This window comes from Perna viridis, chromosome 2 (assembly GCF_037379345.1).
Source record: "Perna viridis isolate PV_CMFRI_1.1 ecotype Kerala chromosome 2, ASM3737934v1, whole genome shotgun sequence".
NCBI classification, from domain to species: domain Eukaryota; kingdom Metazoa; phylum Mollusca; class Bivalvia; order Mytilida; family Mytilidae; genus Perna; species Perna viridis.
Genome location: NC_142446.1, coordinates 50,913,887 through 50,932,636, shown reverse-complemented (window position 1 = coordinate 50,932,636; position 18,750 = coordinate 50,913,887). Strand labels below are relative to the sequence as shown.

Here is an 18,750-nt window from a genome sequence, read left to right as displayed (position 1 = left end):
ATTGTGCTCCTCTACTTGCTGACCTATTCCTTCACTCTTATGAGGCTGACTTTCTGGCTGATCTGATCTGAAAGAAAGAATATCGTATAGCTAGAGCCTTTAATCTCAGTTTTCGCTATATAGATGACGTTTTATCTTTAAACAATCCTAATTTTGGGGATTTGATACATCGCATCTACCCTAAAGAACTTGAGATAAAGGGTACTACAGACACTGTAAAGTCGGCCTCATATCTTGACCTACACTTAGAAATCGATGGTAAAGGAAAACTATTGACCAAACGTTACGACAAACGTAACGACTTTTCATTCAAGATTGTCAAATTTTCTTTCATCTGTAGCAACATCCCTTCAGCACCTGCGTATGCAGTGCTCATATCACAACTCATACGTTATGCCAGAGCTTGCCGAGACCATGCAGACTTTTTGTATTGCGCTATAATTCTAACAAATACGCTTCTGCAGCAGGGTTATTCTGCTACAAGATTGAAGTTCACTGCAAAAGTTTTATGGCCGTCATCATAAACTCGTGGATCGTTACGGTGTATCCATCTGCGCCATGAAAACTGATTTGTTCAACGTGTCGTAGTTTTCCTTTCCTCTTTCGTCTACCCCAGACTTGACTTTTAATGAGCAACTCGGCGGGTGTTTCTCGAAAAGCAGAGGACGCTTACCCTACCGGTGCACCTGGTCCATACTCCTAGTTTTTAGTGGAGTCCGAGTTGCTCATTTGCTTTTGTTACCTTGTATGTATGATTTAAGTTATTCTATGTTCTTTGTTGTGTGAGTCTGTTTTCCATGTCTGGTCTTTGTCCCTGAATTACATTCTTCTGATTACCGCTATAACCTTGGTTCCCTTGATTACTCTTTCAAATAAGCATGATTAATGATAACGTCAAAATAAATACTATGAATGAACAGAAATGTATAAAAGCAAAATAAACATTAAGCTGCCAAAAAAATATTTCGAAATGAAAAGAATTACAACGGCACAGATCATTTTAGTCAATTTGCTTGGAGGGTCCGTCGTGCACATCCACTGGTGATTGTGATTTTCAGTTACCTTTATACCTCCTATTACCGAATCAATTTGGATGTGTACCCCTAGAAAACTGCTTTCAGTATCAAACACATTCTCATACCAACAGTGTAAAACTAATAATTTTGGCACCATTGCAAAGCTGAACATTGGGCTACATACTTATACCTATATATATATCAATTCACTTCGTTTTCCAGAAAGAAGTTCGAAGAATCAATAAACATAAAAAAATGGATTTCCACCTCATTGAGGTATAAAAAGTAGCCAAAAATACAAAAATCATTTAGTTTATTTTTTATCACAAAATGACTCGTAAATAGGAAGTATAAGGGTAGCAGAAAATTTTATTTTGGTTGATGAGTGGGGATACACGGAGGTTATCTCACGTACTATTTGTATTGGTGAAAAAGCTTAAAAGCAATTTGTACAGTCAGTCGTGTCACTGAGGTGAAAAAAGCAATGTACCATTTGAAGCATTCCTTAAAAGATCAGCCCACAGAGTTTTTGAGATGTGTAACCCAGATTTTTTAAGGCCACAAAGGAGTAACGTCATCGCTGATCACATGCCACACATCTTGACATGAAAGACATAATCTGTAAATTTCTTTCAGAGGAGATTTGTTAAGGCTGCTACAAATTGCAAAGTTTCTCCCTGCCAATGGTTTCATTTCTATTGGCTGTCAGAATTAAGCTTTTTCTTGTTTCTCCCTTTAATCCTCATTTCACTTTCAGTTTCAAATTATTTTTTGATGATATTTTTTTCCCTCCTGATTATGCATTAGATGTTAAGCGACTGTACATTAAAGAAACACTATTAGACAAACGAAAGCAAAATAATGAACAACTCGGACATGAGAACGAAACGATGACAAACAAAAATTCTTTTTGATGGGGCAAGACACACCAGTAGAACTAGTTCACAGCTTTGAAATCCTTCATGCAAATAAAAAACATGATTATTGTCATTACTAAACTTTAATTCAACAAATTTTGTTTAAAAACTGATTGCCTATGATGAATGACACTATCAGTATTTCATAAAACGAAGCGTATATCATGTGACTAGTACGTCTATCACATGAAATTAATATGGCGGCTCCCGTCGCCAAGGAACAACTGTATAAAATACTTGTTATAGGAGAATTCGGTGTTGGTAAAGGATGTTATTAATACAGGCATATTCTCGCCTAATTAAGTAATTTGAAGTTCTGTGCATTTGGTATTGTCATTCATCATTTTAATAATTTGATAATTTATCTTTTCTTTCGTTTGCTCCATTCTTATACTTTTTAGAAAAATACGTGAATTTGTCTATCAATTTTAACGAGTGTGTATGTTTTGTTTATGCTTTGTTTTGTTTAGTTTTTGTTTTTTGTTTGTTTGTTTGTTTTTTTTTTTTTGTGTGTGTTTGTTTTTTTCCATTATTTTGTCTTTAACGAATCATTTGACACGAAGTTGTAGATTTTACTAATTGTGAATTGCTTTAAAAGGTTTAATACGCAATTTGAAGTACGAATTGTGCGTTCAAAATGTGTGATAAAGTACAAAAAGAGATAGTACACATGACAATTTTGAATGAAAGGACTTGTGATTGTCTATTTTCTAATCATGTATTTGTTTAGAATACGTGTGCTGTTATTTGGGAGGACAACTTAATCAGTGAATTCTAATGTTATCTTATCAATATTAGATATAGATACTGTATAAGATGTTTATACAGTTTTGCATGTATGTAACACCTAACTTTGAAATGTGATTATTTTAAAGGTAAAACTTCAATTATCAGAAGATACACAGAAGGTAAAGTCTTTTTTTTGTTAAACTCATACTCGACGAATTCAGAACATTCTTTTTTTTAAATTTAATAATCACCCTCCCCCTATTTTTTTTTAATAAAAAACCGACTTCGGTGTAAAAGAAATTTTAGCAGGGCATAACTGTATTGCATGTAGAGAGTTTATTAACGCGTTAACAGCCAACATTTTTTCGCTAACAAAATTGCATTGAACAAATAAATAAGTGTTTGATAATTGTACTGCTAGCTCAGACCAAGTCTTTTTTGTTCTATTAAAGGAATGACTGTTATATTTTTTTTCGATCTATGAAAAAATAAATAACAGGTTATTTTCAAGTGTGCACCACGCGCACTAGTTATTTCAAATAGACCGAAAAAAATACAATAGTCATTCCTTATAATTTAATTTAAGAATCAAAATTCAACAAGTATACCATTCAAAGAGTTTGATGACGTCACAGTCGTTATAAAATTTGGTCTATGAGATGATGGACGAAATTTTTTATCCAATCAGAAACCGTGAACTGCTGAAATTAAATTATAAAATCGATAGAGTAAAATCGAGTAAACCCGAAAAAATACCACAAATATGACATATTTACTGAACAAAGTTAGGAGTTAAAGACTAAATGACAAATCAAAAAAGAAGTTCTTCTGCAAAACAACTGTTTTGGCCGTCTTAGAACCTTTTATCACAGCAGCAGTATTAGTGTACATGAAAAATTATATGAAGTCATCATATGTTGAAGTAGACAAGGAAAGAAAACATGCAAATACCAAATAAACAAAGACCATTTTTGTTTTCTTTTTTTCATTATAGGTGTATTTACAGCTAATTACAAATTAACAATAGGGGTAGATTTTGCTTTGAAGGCAGTACAGTGGAATGAAAATACAAAGATTAATTTACAGCTATGGTAAGCCTGAGTGTCCCAATCCTGGATTGAATTATACTTAATGTAAGCAAAAATAGCGAAGCATTAATATCGACGAGATATCAAAATCCAAGTACTTGACGTGTTCGTTTGATATAGAGACGGTCTACGTACACAATGTAAAGAATAAGATAGAAAAGAGCTGAAGATAAGGAAAATAAGATAACTTTAAAAATGCAAAAAAAACCTCCTAGACAAAAAAAAAAGAAACAGAGACGTAAAGACATCAGTTGCTTCGGAATGGTAAGCTTATTCTGCGTTGAAAATGGCACCCGTTATGTTGCAAGTGAGTCAAATCTTGATAGAGTCAGCTTCGGCGGGTTGTCTTGAAATGAAATTGTGATTAAGAAATCTATAAAAAAATTAAAATAACATCAGTCTGGTGTAATTGTCTCAATAAATTTGATACATTCTCTTATTTTTTATTTACCATTTGCTCCTTTATTGTATTTTTCTGTTATCAATCATTAGTTATTCAGTTACATTTGATTAATGTTATGATGCAAATGATACGTTCAAAAAATGCTTTTACTTAATGATTATCTTTTCTTATTATTTAAAAAAAAATCATACATCTTAAATTTCTCTTTTAGGGATATTGCTGGACATGAAAGATTTGGTCAAATGACAAGAGTTTATTATAAATATGCGTTAGTATATAGTCAAGTCACATCTTATACTTGTTATAAAGCCAAAGTTTTTGGGTCGGCGAAAGTGTAATTGAGCTACACAATTAAAAAGATAATGTTTTGGTCTTTGTAAGTTTCGTTGGAATTTAACAATACTATTGTTTTTTTCCAAATTGTAATTTAATGTGTATATGATGTTTCATTGTAAATGTAGTAAATGCAACTCCAAAAAACCATATGTGCTAAGGCGTAATCAAGGGAACCAATGTTATAGCGGTAATCAAAAGAATGTAATCCAGGGACAAAGACCAGACATGGAAAACATACATACAAAGAATATAAAGTAACTAAAACCATACATGCAACGTAACAAAAGCAAATGAGCAACTGGGGCTCCACTAAAAACTAGGAGCATGGGCCAAGTGCACCGGTAGGGTAAGCGTTCTCTGATTTTCTAGAAACAACCGCCAAGTTGTTCATAAAATGTCAAGTCCGGGGTAGATGAAAGAGGAAAGGAAAACTAACAATTCCAATATGGTTATTGATTATGTTACGTTTTGTTACAGAATAGCTGCTATCATAGTATTCGATCTCACAAGGTAATCCCATAATTAATTTAGTCGTACACGTGTTATAGAACAATGATAACATGCCTTGAAACGCATTTTACAACAAATAAAGTATTTTTAAATTCAACTCTTTGTCAGAATGCATTTGCCACCGACGGAATCTTTGTTCCAATAGAACACTTTAATTTCTCAAAGTTACAATTCAATCCAAAAGCAAGCTTCTTTATGCAGAAAAGATTTAAAATATTTACATTTATTATTAAGATCCTTTTGACTTTTCGCACAATATTAAAACAGCAGATTGATTTTTTTTATGGTTGCAACAATAATTTATTCGATCATTTATATGATATAATGATGTACTGTTTTACCGCGAAAGTAAAGGTGTCGTTAAATCATTAAGAGGCATTTAAATCTGTGTCGTACTACTGTTTTTTAAAAAATGACATGAGGTTAAACAAACGCAACTTAATCTGGAACTTCAATATTTATTTTTTCAGGCCAGCAACATTTGACTCAGTTTTAAAAGTAAGGACATTTAAGGTCGATCCTAGTACAGGAGAGTTCAATGATATGTATTTATGAATTAACCAGATATTTACTTTTCATCAATTCAATATTTGTTTTAAACACCGGATTAATATTTTGCATGTAAATGACCGCCAACAGGTCTTTAAACTAAAGGTGTTTGTTCGGACTATCTTTGTATCTTTTGCAATAAATTCCTTACCCTCATCATATTTTTAATTTAAACTTTTTTGACATAAGAGTCTAGAGTAGACATTATCTTTTAATCTCGTTATTTTCTTTTCTTTGTTCTATAAGTGGTTGAATGATGTGAATTCGAAAGTGATGCTTGCTAATCATGAACCAGTGCCGGTTGTATTGCTGGCAAATAAGGTATGTTTGTAACATTGAGTAAACATTTTAATTACACTTTCTTTCTTGCTCTCTTAACACACACAAAACACATACACACACGCACACATGTCTCAGAATGTGACAACTCTATTCGCTACACTACTGCATCGGATCAAATTAATACAGAGAACATTGTTGGGAATTTTTCAGACCCTTCCATGCTTCCTTTGTCTTCCTTGTATCAATTTGATCTGATGGAGCAGATAGCAAATAGAGTCGTCACATTCTCGGACGTTAGTATAATACTGATTTATTGTGACATGTATAATTAATTTGATCCCCTATCTTACATAACAACAACTAGATGAGCTGTTCCGTACTACCATACATCGTGTACTAAGTTACAGCCCTAGATTCGCCCTACGAGAAGGAATGACCCGGCCAGCGAAAGCAATATTTGTATATAGCTTAGCTGGCCGAGGGGTCTAGGGGCTGGAAAATTTCCAACGATATTAAAACTGTCAACTTTGCGCAAATTTTACATATAAAAAAGAAGTTAAACAACATTCAAAAATAATGACAGATCCAGATATTCAGAAAAGGGTTTATCAACTATCCTATGGAGGCTACGGACCGGTGGCTTCCTGTTTTTATATATATACATACATAATCAACCTCAATTTTAGTGCGTAAGGGAGTTCTGGTCTCCTTGGATCTCCTTTGAATCATCTACGATCTGTTGATGACATTTCAAGAGAAGTTTATCTAAGCATCAACCTTATCTCGACGGGAAATGGAACATACTTACAAACCGCTTTGTATATTCATTATTATAAGCACCTTAAAAGAAGAACTCGATGTATTTATGTGTGTGATATAACGATGATTATCATTCAAAATTATGATTCGACAGGTCATCTTATAGAGAAATAAACGTAATTCGTAATTTAATAATATATAACCCATACAACTATTGAATGGAATTCTAAGTAAAATGATATACGTAATGCAATATATATAGGATACGAACTCGTTACCGTGCCTTGATGCAATAGTCCAGCACGCTAACCGTAGCATATTATTTTCACTGTGAATTTGAAAGGGTGTCACATTGCTAATCAACAGTAGAAAATATCGTGTATAACAAGTATCTTACAATATAGATATAATAATATTTTTTTTAAACAGTGCGATATGGAAAGCGCTACAGTTAACTCCAGAGTTCTCACTGAGTTTTGTCGGAATAATAACATTGTCAATTGGTTTGAAACCTCAGCGAAGAATAATGTGAATATAGGTAAATATGCTAGAGAAAAGAGAGATAATTCAATCATTTAAAGTATGATTAAAGTAATAGACTCTAAATATAACTAAGTGTTTATGCTGCGAAAACAAAGGGAAACCAATTCAAGTTGAAAATCATGAAATACAAATGGATCATACAATCTATGCTACAATTCGAGTGCAAAATTTGATAATTAATAAATTTGAATTTTGAGAAATTTGGAACCATTGGCCATAACGCGGATAATACATGGCCCTCGTGTTCACCGTGTATACGACCTACTTATCTCTTTAAAGACATACATAACATAAAAGACATTAATCTGAAGACTAATTTTTGTAATAAAAACAGCTTAACATGTACAAAAAAATATTTATGATAACAGACAACTTTTGATACATAATTACTCTCTTAGGACAAATATGGATGATAAATATAATAATAGATAAATAAGTTTTAGAACTCTCCTCTTCTACTTCATGATTTTTTTTTCAGACGAGACTATGAATTTCCTTATTGATTACATATTGAAACTTCCAACAGAAAGCCAGTCTCCTGACGAACATATTAGTTTATTTAGTCAGCAAAATCAGAATGGAATTGATGACTCTTTTGATGGTGACAACAGGGCAAAACCGAAATCGGATTGTTGTTAATCATTGACCAAATATATATAATTCATTTGTTGGGCCCATTCTATGAGTGCAATACAATTGTCTGTTATTTTTGTTATCTGTGCAATGTGCTTTATTTTTTTATCCGTTCACATTTGCTTGGTTTTAATATGCGAAGCATTTGTTTACCATTTCATTTTATTCGAATTTTGTCAATTAAAAAGTGAAATATTGTGATGCTTTCAACATACCGTGTTTGTTTTTCGTTAAGATACAAATGCAAACTGTATATCACTTCTACATATGAAATAAGCAATGATTGCCTTCGAACAACCTTGAGACAAAGGAAAAAACTGTAACAAGTGTTTTGACGTATCTCATGATTATCAGCAAAGGCATTGAAACAAGTGTTTCTAACTAGCAATTACTGTTTTCCTAATTTTATTATGTTCAAGGCAAAATAGTACAAAAAGCTAATAGAAAACACCAAAATATTTAATGCTTAGACACAATTTGTTATACAACATAAGTATTTGTTAATTCGATGCTAAAGTTTCTTCTATCCATTCAACAAAATTTACAACATTTGCATAAACGCCTGGCATGTTCTTTTCTACAAAGATAAAAGTAAATATACACTTTTATCGATTTGTCTTGGTTAATTTCGTTTTACTTTATTTCTCATTTTCTCTCTCAGAAAATGTACTAACAAAAATCAAATATCTTTTTTGTGTACTGAAATTTGTACTTAACTTGTGTATGTAGAGATTTACATGTTAAACAATATAAGAGTAATCAAGGGAACCAATGTTATAGCGGTAATCATAATAGTTTGAGTAATGATTTTGTCTTCATATATTTTCCTTTAAAGAAGCACCCTATCTAAGAATCATGCAAAATGTGATTCATGGGACTAAACCTACATATTTTTATTTTTGATATTTTGTTTAGATTAACAGAAATAAGCATTCGGCTTTTCATATAATCCTTGTTCTTCGGAGATTAAAAGTATATAGAAAGCATCGTAGACTTCAAAATTAAGGGAGATTACTCTGTACATGACACTCAAATACAATAAAATCTATTGGATTTTCAATGTTGATTAATTCTTATGAGCAGACAGATTGGTATGAATAATTACACATTTCATAATATAGACCCATAAAACAACTTAATTTCAAAAATAAAAATATGTAGCCTTTTTGGGGGCATATCACATTTTTCAGATTTTGCATGATTCTTATAAAGACAGCTACTTAAACATGATCAAGATTTTGAGGAACACTCTACATCAACTTACTAGCACATCCGATTCCCCAAGATACAATTCCAGACAAGTACCATTTACCATCACCATACTGACAATCAAAAGGTCCTCCACTGTCGCCCTGAAAGTAGCAACATATGTTTGATGAAAGTTTGGTAACAGGTAAATGCATCCTTCTTTATCACCGTTTCACACTTTAATTCACAACCACATTTATTTTTTTATAGGCAGCCCAACTTTTGATATGCATTGAATATATTATTTAAATTGCTGGAGTTTCATCACTCAACTTTCGCGTAAATAAAAAAAACTCGCCAAAGAAAGTAATACGTACCCGAAGTGCATTGGATCGGCGTATGGTCGGTGGATAAATTGTGTAAGCTGGTTTACATGATTTTAATGCTCACCCTGACAACCAGATTTATTAAATTTGTATTCCCTATGATACCGAACAAGACAAGAACAACTTAGTGGGTTTTCTTCAAGAAAATAATACGCCTTGCTTATACATATACCTTCTTCGTGTTAATTTCCGTGTTTGTGTTTCGATTTCATCTTTACCATGAAACACGTGTACAGCATATTGAAATTTGCAACATGTATGATTGTTATTTTTTTGTATTTAGCATAAATCATTTAAACAAGAATTTCAATGACTCAAACACAACAAGTGATTAAAACTCGAAATAAGGCTTCCAGTTTTAATTAGGGTTAATTGGGTTTCTACGTAAACTTATTCTATATTACAAATCCTTTCCTATCAGAACTTAAAGTTACCTGACAAGCGTCATGCCCTCCATTAGCATGGCCTGCACAGAACATATCATTTGTTATTTGTCCAACCATTGCCTTATTTATCGTTGAATTGCATGCTTTTGTATCTTTAACGGGTAAGTGTGTTTGTTTCAATACCTGGTCATGACCGGTTCCTAACAGAATTAAAAAAAAAATAAAAATGGTGTATGTTAATCAACTGCTAGTTTTAAGAAGTGCCTTTGGCAACAAATGTACAGATACCCTGTAGATGCAATGATTCTCAATGATTTAACTATATTTTAGTGTTAAAATTAAAAAGCATTATTTATGTTTCCTTTCACTGTTCTATAAACTTGAAACCGTTAGAAAAAGTCGAGGTAAAAATTGAACAAGGCAGAGAACTCCGTCATCAAATTATACACGAAAAATATGCCATTATTTATTTAGGGAGCGGTCAATACCGTTTAAGTGCATATCACCGCAAAAATAACCACTTATACGGCATTTAGTTGGGGATTGGGACCGGTGCATTACATATTCACATTGACAAAATACCGTTGTCCTATCATCTAAAATAACAAAAAAAGTTCATGTTCCATATCAGATGTAATGAAACAATTATAATGTAAGTGGAAAAGTGTGTGACCTATTGCATTTTGCACCGGTTCAAACCATTAAAAATATATAGCGATTCCTTATACAAATGTGCTATATCAATGTTTTGATTTGACTGATACATTGTATGGATAATACATGCGAAGATCTATAGAAAATGTTTTTCGTCACCAAATCTTCTTTGGAAGTTAAGGGGGTGGGGATAAAGCTTCTAGAAAAGTACATAAATGGTACAAACCATAGGTACTTCCCCAGCCTTTTACGTAACATCTGTCTGTTTGTTTAACTGGCCGAGTTGGTAGACATATAGGTCTTACATATCTATTATACATGAACTCTTTGTCTACTTTAACTAAACAAATGTCTTTATTTAGGAAACTAAGCGTAGGATTAGGACAGGGAATAATTTTTGAAGCTATTCTAATTTGTTCTGTTTCAGGTTCAGGGGCAGATTTATGTGTCCTTCCCGCTAAGATGGACCAGTCTCCTGGATTAGTATTCCTGTAAATATACAAAAAGTGGATGACAAATGTAACTTCTAATTTTGATTGCATACTAAGAAATTAAATGATTGTACATTAAATGTTTTTTTTTTATATCACAATTCATACGTTATGCCAGAGCTAGCCAAAACTACGCAGACTTTTTGTATCGCGCTAGAACTCTAACAAATAGGCTTTTGGAACAGGGTTATGTTGCCACAAGATTGAAGTCATCACTACAGAAGTTTTATGGTCGTCATCATGAACTCGTGGATCGTTATGGTGTATCCATCTGCACCATGAAAACTGATTTATTCAACGGGTCAAAGTTTTCCTTTCCTCGTTTGTCTACCCCGACTTGACTTTTTATGAGCAACTCGGCGGGTGTTCCTAGAAAAGCAGAGCACGCTTTCCCTACCGGTGCACCTGGTCCATGCTCCCAGTTTTTAGTGGAGTCCGAGTTGCTCATTTGCTTTTGTTACTTTGTATGTGTGATTTTAGTTACTTTGTGTTCTTTGTAGTGTGTGTCTATTTTTCGTGTCTGGTCCTTGTCCCTGGATTGCATTCTTTTGATTACCGCCATAATCTTGGTTCCCTTGATTACTCTTTCGAATGTTGTCATCATAATTGTATTTTTAACACTCTATACTGTATTGCCCAGTTTAAGCGATAAAAATACTGTTTATAACCATTTAAAGCGCACTCAGTATCTTTCATACATTTTTGATAGAAGGGCTTGACAGAAAAAATAAAATGGTATTAGATGACAAAAATAACTTAACACATTTTGTAAAAAAATTACACAAGGGTGCCAGCATATGCTCTTAAACCGAAATACTTACGATACTACTTACGCCAAGAAACAATGTCTGGCTGTTGCAATCCACTGTGGAGCTATGATGGCCCCTCCGCATTCATGTTTGTTCTTTATGCGGAGCTGTACTATCCATGGCCATGAATAATTTCGAGCAGCGATACCTCCAACGATGCGCCATGCTATAAATGTTGGATTCCAATAAGGTGTTCCACATTCAACAGGAGTTTCTGCAAACATATGTTTGATTCAGTAAAAATAATGTTGAAGGTTAATATATAGGAACATTTCTAAATGAACAAAAATAAAAGAATGGTAATACTTTTGAATTAATACTTATTTAAGACCAATATAAAGTATAAAAGTAAAGGACATGATCTCGTAGTGTCACGACAAAACCCTTATTAAATAACGCTCTCAAAACAATCATGTTGTATATACATGTACCTTTGTCGCAGTTAACACCAACAAAACCTGGTTTGCATGTACATTTATAACCATTGATTTGATCTTTACATACACCACCATTTTGACATGGTTTAGCGGCACAGTCATCAATATCTACAACAAGTAATGTAGAATAAAATAGCATGAATATTTCTCGCATAAGAGGCAAGAATATCCTATTTTTAGCCATGTGATATGTCCATATCTCATACACGGGTTTGAAAAAAAAAGTTTTATGACATACATACATAAGAAAGAAATGTGGCAAGCAGGGTGCTCTGAATTGACATACTAGTAGTTAATCACGAAACTATTTTTAAGAGGAAGAAAATGAATTAAACACCGCAAGAAACTGCAAGACCATGTAATGAAATTTCAGACACCTTCGGTTAAAAGTTTACTGTTCTAATGCGAAAAATCGTTGTTAAAAAAAATTGAAATCTGTTTCTTGGCTGTCTGAGATTCTGTGTCTTGGACTCGTAGCGGTGTTAAATTCTTTGTGTCCATTTTGTATGTTAACAAGGTGCTCCTGAACGTATCGTTTTCAGTAAAGAAAGAAGCAGATAGACATTTAAAAAATATTTAATAAAATATGATACAAGAAGAGACGCATCACTTTTTTAAATATATATTCATTCTATATTAATATAATTAATATAATTTTGTTTGCAAGTGTCTTTAAGTTTCCTACCGATTTGACAGTTGACGCCAGTAAATCCTGGCTTACAGGTGCAAAGATACCCATCGACCACATTTTTACATACTCCAGCGTTCTCACATGGCTTATTTTTACAAGTCATCCCTACAACCAAAATTGTTAAAGCAGACTCTCAACATTGAATCAGTATGACAAGGCTTCAATCGGCTAAAAAAACCAAGCGGCGGTAAATACTCATCTGTATCCTTTTTTTACACTTTTAGTGTGCGAAGATTTTATGACTAGATAATACATGGTTGATTGAAATACTTTACTTTAGACATATGGATCATTCTAGACTGTGAAATTTAATATTTTCATCTTATAGTATTATAGACATTTTTTTTTCAAATCGTTATTTTCACTTTTTTTCTAAATAAAATAAACACTTCATTGTATGTTTTTGTACGAATCAGGCAAAAATGGGAAAAATCAGAAACATGCATGTCAAAACCCTACCGATCTGACAATATAATATCAAACAAGGATACTTTCTCTATTTGAAAAGACAATTATTTGATCTCTGCTTCACTGGCTATGCGCTGAATTTTTTCAATAGAATCTTAGGAAAATGAGGCTTTTGACACAGTTATCTGCCCTTGAAATGTTCCTTTTCATTTGAACTCAATGGTCTAGCGTGATATAGACAATCTTGTCGGTTTTCCTCGATTCTGATATTGCAAATAGTCAAATTACACTATCAAAATGATGGAATTTTTTTCATGCCATGTTTCATCGACTGCCCGATTCTTACAGTGACTCACACATAATGACACCGCCCTCAAATTATAAAGGCAAATTTATTTTTGATATACATAGCCATGTTAAGTAGGTTATTTTAGATATTTGTACCTGTTTGGCAGTTTGCACCAACAAAACCGGGTTTACATATACACTTATGGCCATTTGGTTCGTCTTTGCAAACACCACCATTCTGACAAGGCATAGAAACACACCCCTTAGGTGCTGCAAAATAAAGTTTGAAAGATTATTAAATAATATACCGAAGACAGGACTAAACTTGTCGAGTATCAAATGCAACATCTATCAAAGATCATTTGAATTGATAAGTTTATTAACATGAGTGTGATTTTATCATAAGTACATAATTTGTATCTACATTAAGTTTTAAAAACTCAATGTGGTTTGTGTTTTTTTATTGTTTTGTTTGTTTGTTTTATGTTATTGTTATTGTTTTTATTTTGTTTGTTTGATAGGGTTTTTTGTTTCTATACAAAAATCTTTTTTTCCTTACTGGGAGTGAGCATTTTTGTTTTTGTTTTCCAATTCGACCAATTATAAACCCCTGTGATGACCTCTTTTGAAATAACATGCAATATCAACGATCTTATTATGATTTTTCAAACCTTTAAATATCGGCCTTATTTGCAATATATATGAGTATTAGCACATTTATATGTAGTGAACTATATTTGTGCTAATTTAAGACTTACCATAACACCAAATTGCTGAGTTCAACTGTAGTCTTTAATTGACCTCAGACTTTCTCACGAAGGTCAAGATATTTATTTTCATTGTACTAACTTTTTAAATGGCAATTTCTGCTGGTCTTTACGAAAATGTGCAGATGTAGAATTAAATAAAACTCAAACGTTTGTCTATTTTGTCATTCCTAGTCATTCGTGAAGCACGCCGTTTAATCAAATTTATAATTTAGATTTATCAGTATTCATCATTTCATTCTTCTGGTATTTCTTTGCTAAGATATATACCTATCTCACAGACTTTCCCGGTGTAAAATGATTTACATATACACGAAAAACTATTAATTCCATCTTTACATATTCCTCCGTTCTTACAAGGTTTGCTGATGCAGTCATCTATATCTGTAAATTAAACCGAACTCATTATCTGATGGAAGATATTGTATAGTGCGTGAACTCGCCCAATATCGGCATAAATACCGTAGTGTCAGCAGTGGGATTATTCAAATACGTCAGAATCCAAAACGTGCCTAGACGTGAAAACAGAGAAAAAGACGATCTACATGCACAATGTAGCGAACCAAAGAAAGTAGATTACACATAAAAACGTTAGATAAGAAAAACACGACATAACACAGAAAAATGAAGATAAGGAAAACAAGACCAAAAAATAACAAACTCTAAATCAAACATGTAAATCACATCATTTCTTCTTTATAAATGGATTGTTTTAAATATTTGATTTAGAGTGACGGAGTTAACAAACACTGAACATTTTTTATCAAATTTCGGAAAGCTTGATTCTGACTGGTCATTTCGTATACTGACATATCTATTTATTACCTGTTTGGCATTTTTTTCCAGTAAATCCAGGTTTACATTTACAAGTAAAATCATCAATTGCATCTTTACAAATACCTCCATTTTTGCAGGGTTTACCGATACAGTCATTTATGTCTGAAAGAAAACCAAGCAGTGTGAAACTACCGACATGCATTTTGCATTTTCGACTACACAATGATTCAATACGAAGACGCTAACATGCAATCTGTTTTTATTTAGTGTTAATAAGACAAAAATAACATAAATGAAAACAAAATTCTTACTTCCAATTAGAATAAACAAGGCACCAAGAGAAACACGTGCATGAAATATAAGCGAGTCGTGTTCACGTAAAGATCATGTATTTTGTTTTGTAATTCGATTTGATTTTCATTTCGATTTTTGTCCTAAACTGGGCATGAATGCATGATTCACAAGAATGCATGATTCGCAAGAATTTCACGTGGAGGTCGCCACAAAGTTTATTTGTCCCATCATTTAATATTATAAACATTCCTTTGTCTGTTTAGTATTATCTATATTTCAAACACGAGTTCTATTTATTAAAGAGTAATCAAGGGAACCAAGGTTATAGCGGTAATCAAAAGAATGTAATTCAGGAACAAAGACCAGACATGAAAAACAGACATACACAACAAAGGACATAAAGGAACTAAAATTATACATACAAAGTAACAAAGGCAAATGAGCAACTCGGATTCCACAAAAAACTTGGAGCATGGTCCAGATGCACCGGTAGGGTAAGCGTCCTCTGTTTTTCTAGAAACACCCGCCCAGTTGCTCACAAAAAGTCAAGTCTGGGGTAGACTAATGAGGAAAGGAAAACTATGACCCGTTGAATGAATCAGTTTTCATGGCGCAGATGTTAGTTCATCTTACTGACAGACTGAACATACTTGTCTTACATGTTGCTCCGGTATATCCTCGCTTACATATACATTTAAAACTGTTAACCTCGTCTTGACAGAGACCATCATTTAGACATGGTTTACTGGCACATTCGTCAATATCTAAATACATTAAAAAGGTAAATCATGTAAGAAAGAGGTTTCTATTGTAATTGTACACATATTTAGATATTTTAATTAATTTCTAATGTACATAGCTATGCCATTCAGTCAAAGTACAATAGGGTTAGTAGTAAAAAAAACTTTATTTTACTCAAATAATTAATTGCTGCAGACGGCTAAGAATTTGAAAAAAAAACGATTAAGTAATTTTTTTATAATAAAACATACTTTTCAGATGTTATTTGTATAGGGCAAATATTGAGATAAAAATCTTGATCGAAATTCCTTGTTCATTTTAATTCTTACTAATTGGTACGAAATGAGAGACGGTAACAATTGTATACCTACCTACGTGGCACAGTTTCCCAGTGAATCCAGGTTTACATGTACAAGTAAATCCACCAATACCATTTTTGCAGATCCCTCCATTCATGCACGAGGTTTTTGTACAGAGGTTTAAATCTTAAAAAGATGTATATCCAATAATCAAACAATACAAATGGCTTGATGTTTATAATTTTTTTTTGTTCGTATCAGGCAAAAAATGGCAATCATCCCTATGGAAATGTCAGATATATCACTAGCTACACTTTTCAGTTGTCATAATTTTGTGCAAGTTGTAAGAGAGTAATCAAGGGAACCAAGGTTATAGCGGTAATCAAAAGAATGTAATCAAGGGACAAAGACCAGACATGGAAAACAGACATACACAACAAAGGATATCAAGTAACTAAATCATACATACAAAGTAACAAAAGCAAATGAGCAACTCGGACTCCACTAAAACCTGGGAGCATGGATCAGGTGCACCGGTAGGGTAAGCGTTTAGAATGTTTAACCTAATATAAAGAACATAAAGGTTTAAAACCGTGACTCACTGTAGTATATAACTGACAACATTTTCAACTAAGAATTTCATGTTCCAAGCTAATATTTATTCCTTGAAAAACGTGTACAGCATATTGTAATTTGATTTTGGTGTAATTGGTGTTTTTGTTTTAAATATCCACTGGTTCGATTCCACCTCCAGTGGACCAAAGACCTCTGGGGTATTTAGCAACCAAGTAGTCAGACTTGTCAACTCCGAATTGTATCATATCATCAACTATCTAAATTACGGAGGCTTTTTACCTTGTATTGTATATGGTAGAACCTCTATGGCTTCCTATATCGATAGTTTTTGTTTTTAGCACTTCTTGTATAGTATTAGGGTCAAAGTTAAGACTTTCCTATGTACTTGAATCTAACGATGCTGATGAGAGGTTACTCATTGAAACATGCGTACAGCATATCGAAATTTGCAAAATTAGTATAATTGTCATTTTTGTATTTTATATGATTAATTTTACCTACTTGATTGACACTGTTTTCCTGTAAAACCTTGTTTGCATATACATGTATACATATTTATTCCATCTTTACATGTACCATCGTTTTTACATGGTTTACTGACACAATCATCGATATCTGCGGAAAGAAACCGAATGAAATAAAGTTTACACTATAAACAGATGAAAAGTTATGCAAAAGGTTTATTTTCAAACTTACATTTACATGTACAATCTATTTTCAAAAGCGCAACTATCAAATGAAAAGCTATGACTGGTTACGTGATCAGTAACTGTTTCTTAACTAGAAATATCATTTAGGTAGGTTGTTGACATAAATGAATCACCTTCTGTCTGATTTTTATAAAGACTGCCATTTAAAAAAAATTAATACAGCAGTTCATTTTTTCTTCAACTCGTAATGAAAAATGAAACAATAAGAAACACTATTTTTAGACCTTAGTAGGTTCACTAAGAGACTATTTCATATTTAATTTATCGAAAAATTAACGACAACTATTTGTCAAACATTGAAGAGACAATGTAACCGTCTTTTTTAGTTTTGAATGTCTCCATAAAATGAACTCATTTGTCTTAAAACAAATATTCAATCACATATCATATTTGTTCCGATTTAATAATTGACAAAAAATTATTATGCAGCATTTAGGTGTCATAACCTTTAACAGTTAAACCTAATACTTGGTAGAATTATCATTGGGGTTTATGGAACGTGACATTAATGATTTGTAGCCATTATCTCTGTAATGTGTGTTTTTTTTAAAGTCGGCTGATTATCACAATGCATTAGTGACTGTTTTTTGAGAAAATCTCGTGATATCAAATGATATCGGAAGATATGAAGGACACCCCTATGTTGTAAATATTTGGTCTTCGAGTTACGCATGGAGTCTCTTTTGAATGTCTGTGGCAAGATTTGATCACTATCTTTTCTTGCCTTGTGTAAGTTCAAATGATTCTTTGCATCTGTTAAAATATGGCCGTAGTCAGGTTTTCTAAATGGGGTTGCGAACTGATCAATGGTAAGAAATTTTACTTGGTTATCTGGTATGAATGTCAATGCTTTCTATGTAATTTATTTCTATTTAATTGTTGAAGTTAATAAAATAACAATTTTTAATTTTGAGAAAGAATGCATTTGTGTTTCGAAAACAAAATTTGTCATGTACCATGCACAGATTGGTTTTTGTATGGACCAATACTGAAGGTATAAATGAAGGGAAAGCCTCAGACCAATCAACGTCAGGAACAAAGCAACACATGAACAAATCGTACAATTTATAACTTATAAAGACA

At 32.6% G+C, this 18,750-nt stretch overlaps 3 protein-coding genes across 5 annotated transcripts in view; 2 read left to right on the top strand and 1 right to left on the bottom strand.

Moving 5' to 3' along the window:
- Positions 1-2,078: 2,078 nt before the first annotated feature.
- On the top strand, positions 2,079-7,975 carry LOC148625661 (ras-related protein Rab-32B-like). 2 transcript variants are annotated; one of them, XM_088569344.1, is made up of 9 exons: positions 2,079-2,194; positions 2,809-2,841; positions 3,657-3,753; positions 4,365-4,421; positions 4,967-4,999; positions 5,470-5,497; positions 5,795-5,869; positions 7,019-7,127; positions 7,611-7,975. In XM_088569344.1, the coding sequence occupies exons 1-9, from the start codon at positions 2,131-2,133 to the stop codon at positions 7,769-7,771; spliced, it is 657 nt and encodes a 218-aa protein (XP_088425470.1). In that variant the 5' UTR covers positions 2,079-2,130; the 3' UTR covers positions 7,772-7,975. The 2 variants fall into 2 exon arrangements, with proteins under 2 accessions (XP_088425470.1, XP_088425471.1); XM_088569345.1 differs by lacking the exon at positions 2,809-2,841 and having other exon boundaries at positions 2,100-2,194.
- Positions 7,976-8,206: 231 nt separating this feature from the next.
- Positions 8,207-18,750, bottom strand: part of LOC148625660 (uncharacterized) — a 15,810-nt gene continuing 5,266 nt past the window's right edge. For both annotated transcript variants that reach the window (XM_088569320.1, XM_088569321.1), the window contains 13 exons: positions 17,459-17,572; positions 16,454-16,567; positions 15,992-16,105; positions 15,096-15,209; positions 14,541-14,654; positions 13,660-13,773; positions 12,802-12,912; positions 12,111-12,224; positions 11,704-11,893; positions 10,606-10,868; positions 9,774-9,925; positions 9,030-9,117; positions 8,207-8,342 (listed from right to left, as the gene is read on the bottom strand). In XM_088569320.1, the coding sequence (XP_088425446.1) occupies positions 8,266-8,342; positions 9,030-9,117; positions 9,774-9,925; positions 10,606-10,868; positions 11,704-11,893; positions 12,111-12,224; positions 12,802-12,912; positions 13,660-13,773; positions 14,541-14,654; positions 15,096-15,209; positions 15,992-16,105; positions 16,454-16,567; positions 17,459-17,572 (1,679 nt within the window). In that variant the 3' untranslated portion in view covers positions 8,207-8,265. The remainder of the gene's footprint in view (positions 8,343-9,029; positions 9,118-9,773; positions 9,926-10,605; positions 10,869-11,703; positions 11,894-12,110; positions 12,225-12,801; positions 12,913-13,659; positions 13,774-14,540; positions 14,655-15,095; positions 15,210-15,991; positions 16,106-16,453; positions 16,568-17,458; positions 17,573-18,750) is intronic.
- Positions 18,437-18,750, top strand: part of LOC148625659 (uncharacterized) — an 18,849-nt gene continuing 18,535 nt past the window's right edge. Inside the window, exon 1 of the mRNA XM_088569326.1 lies at positions 18,437-18,476. The gene's annotated coding sequence lies outside the window, so the exon portion shown is untranslated. The remainder of the gene's footprint in view (positions 18,477-18,750) is intronic.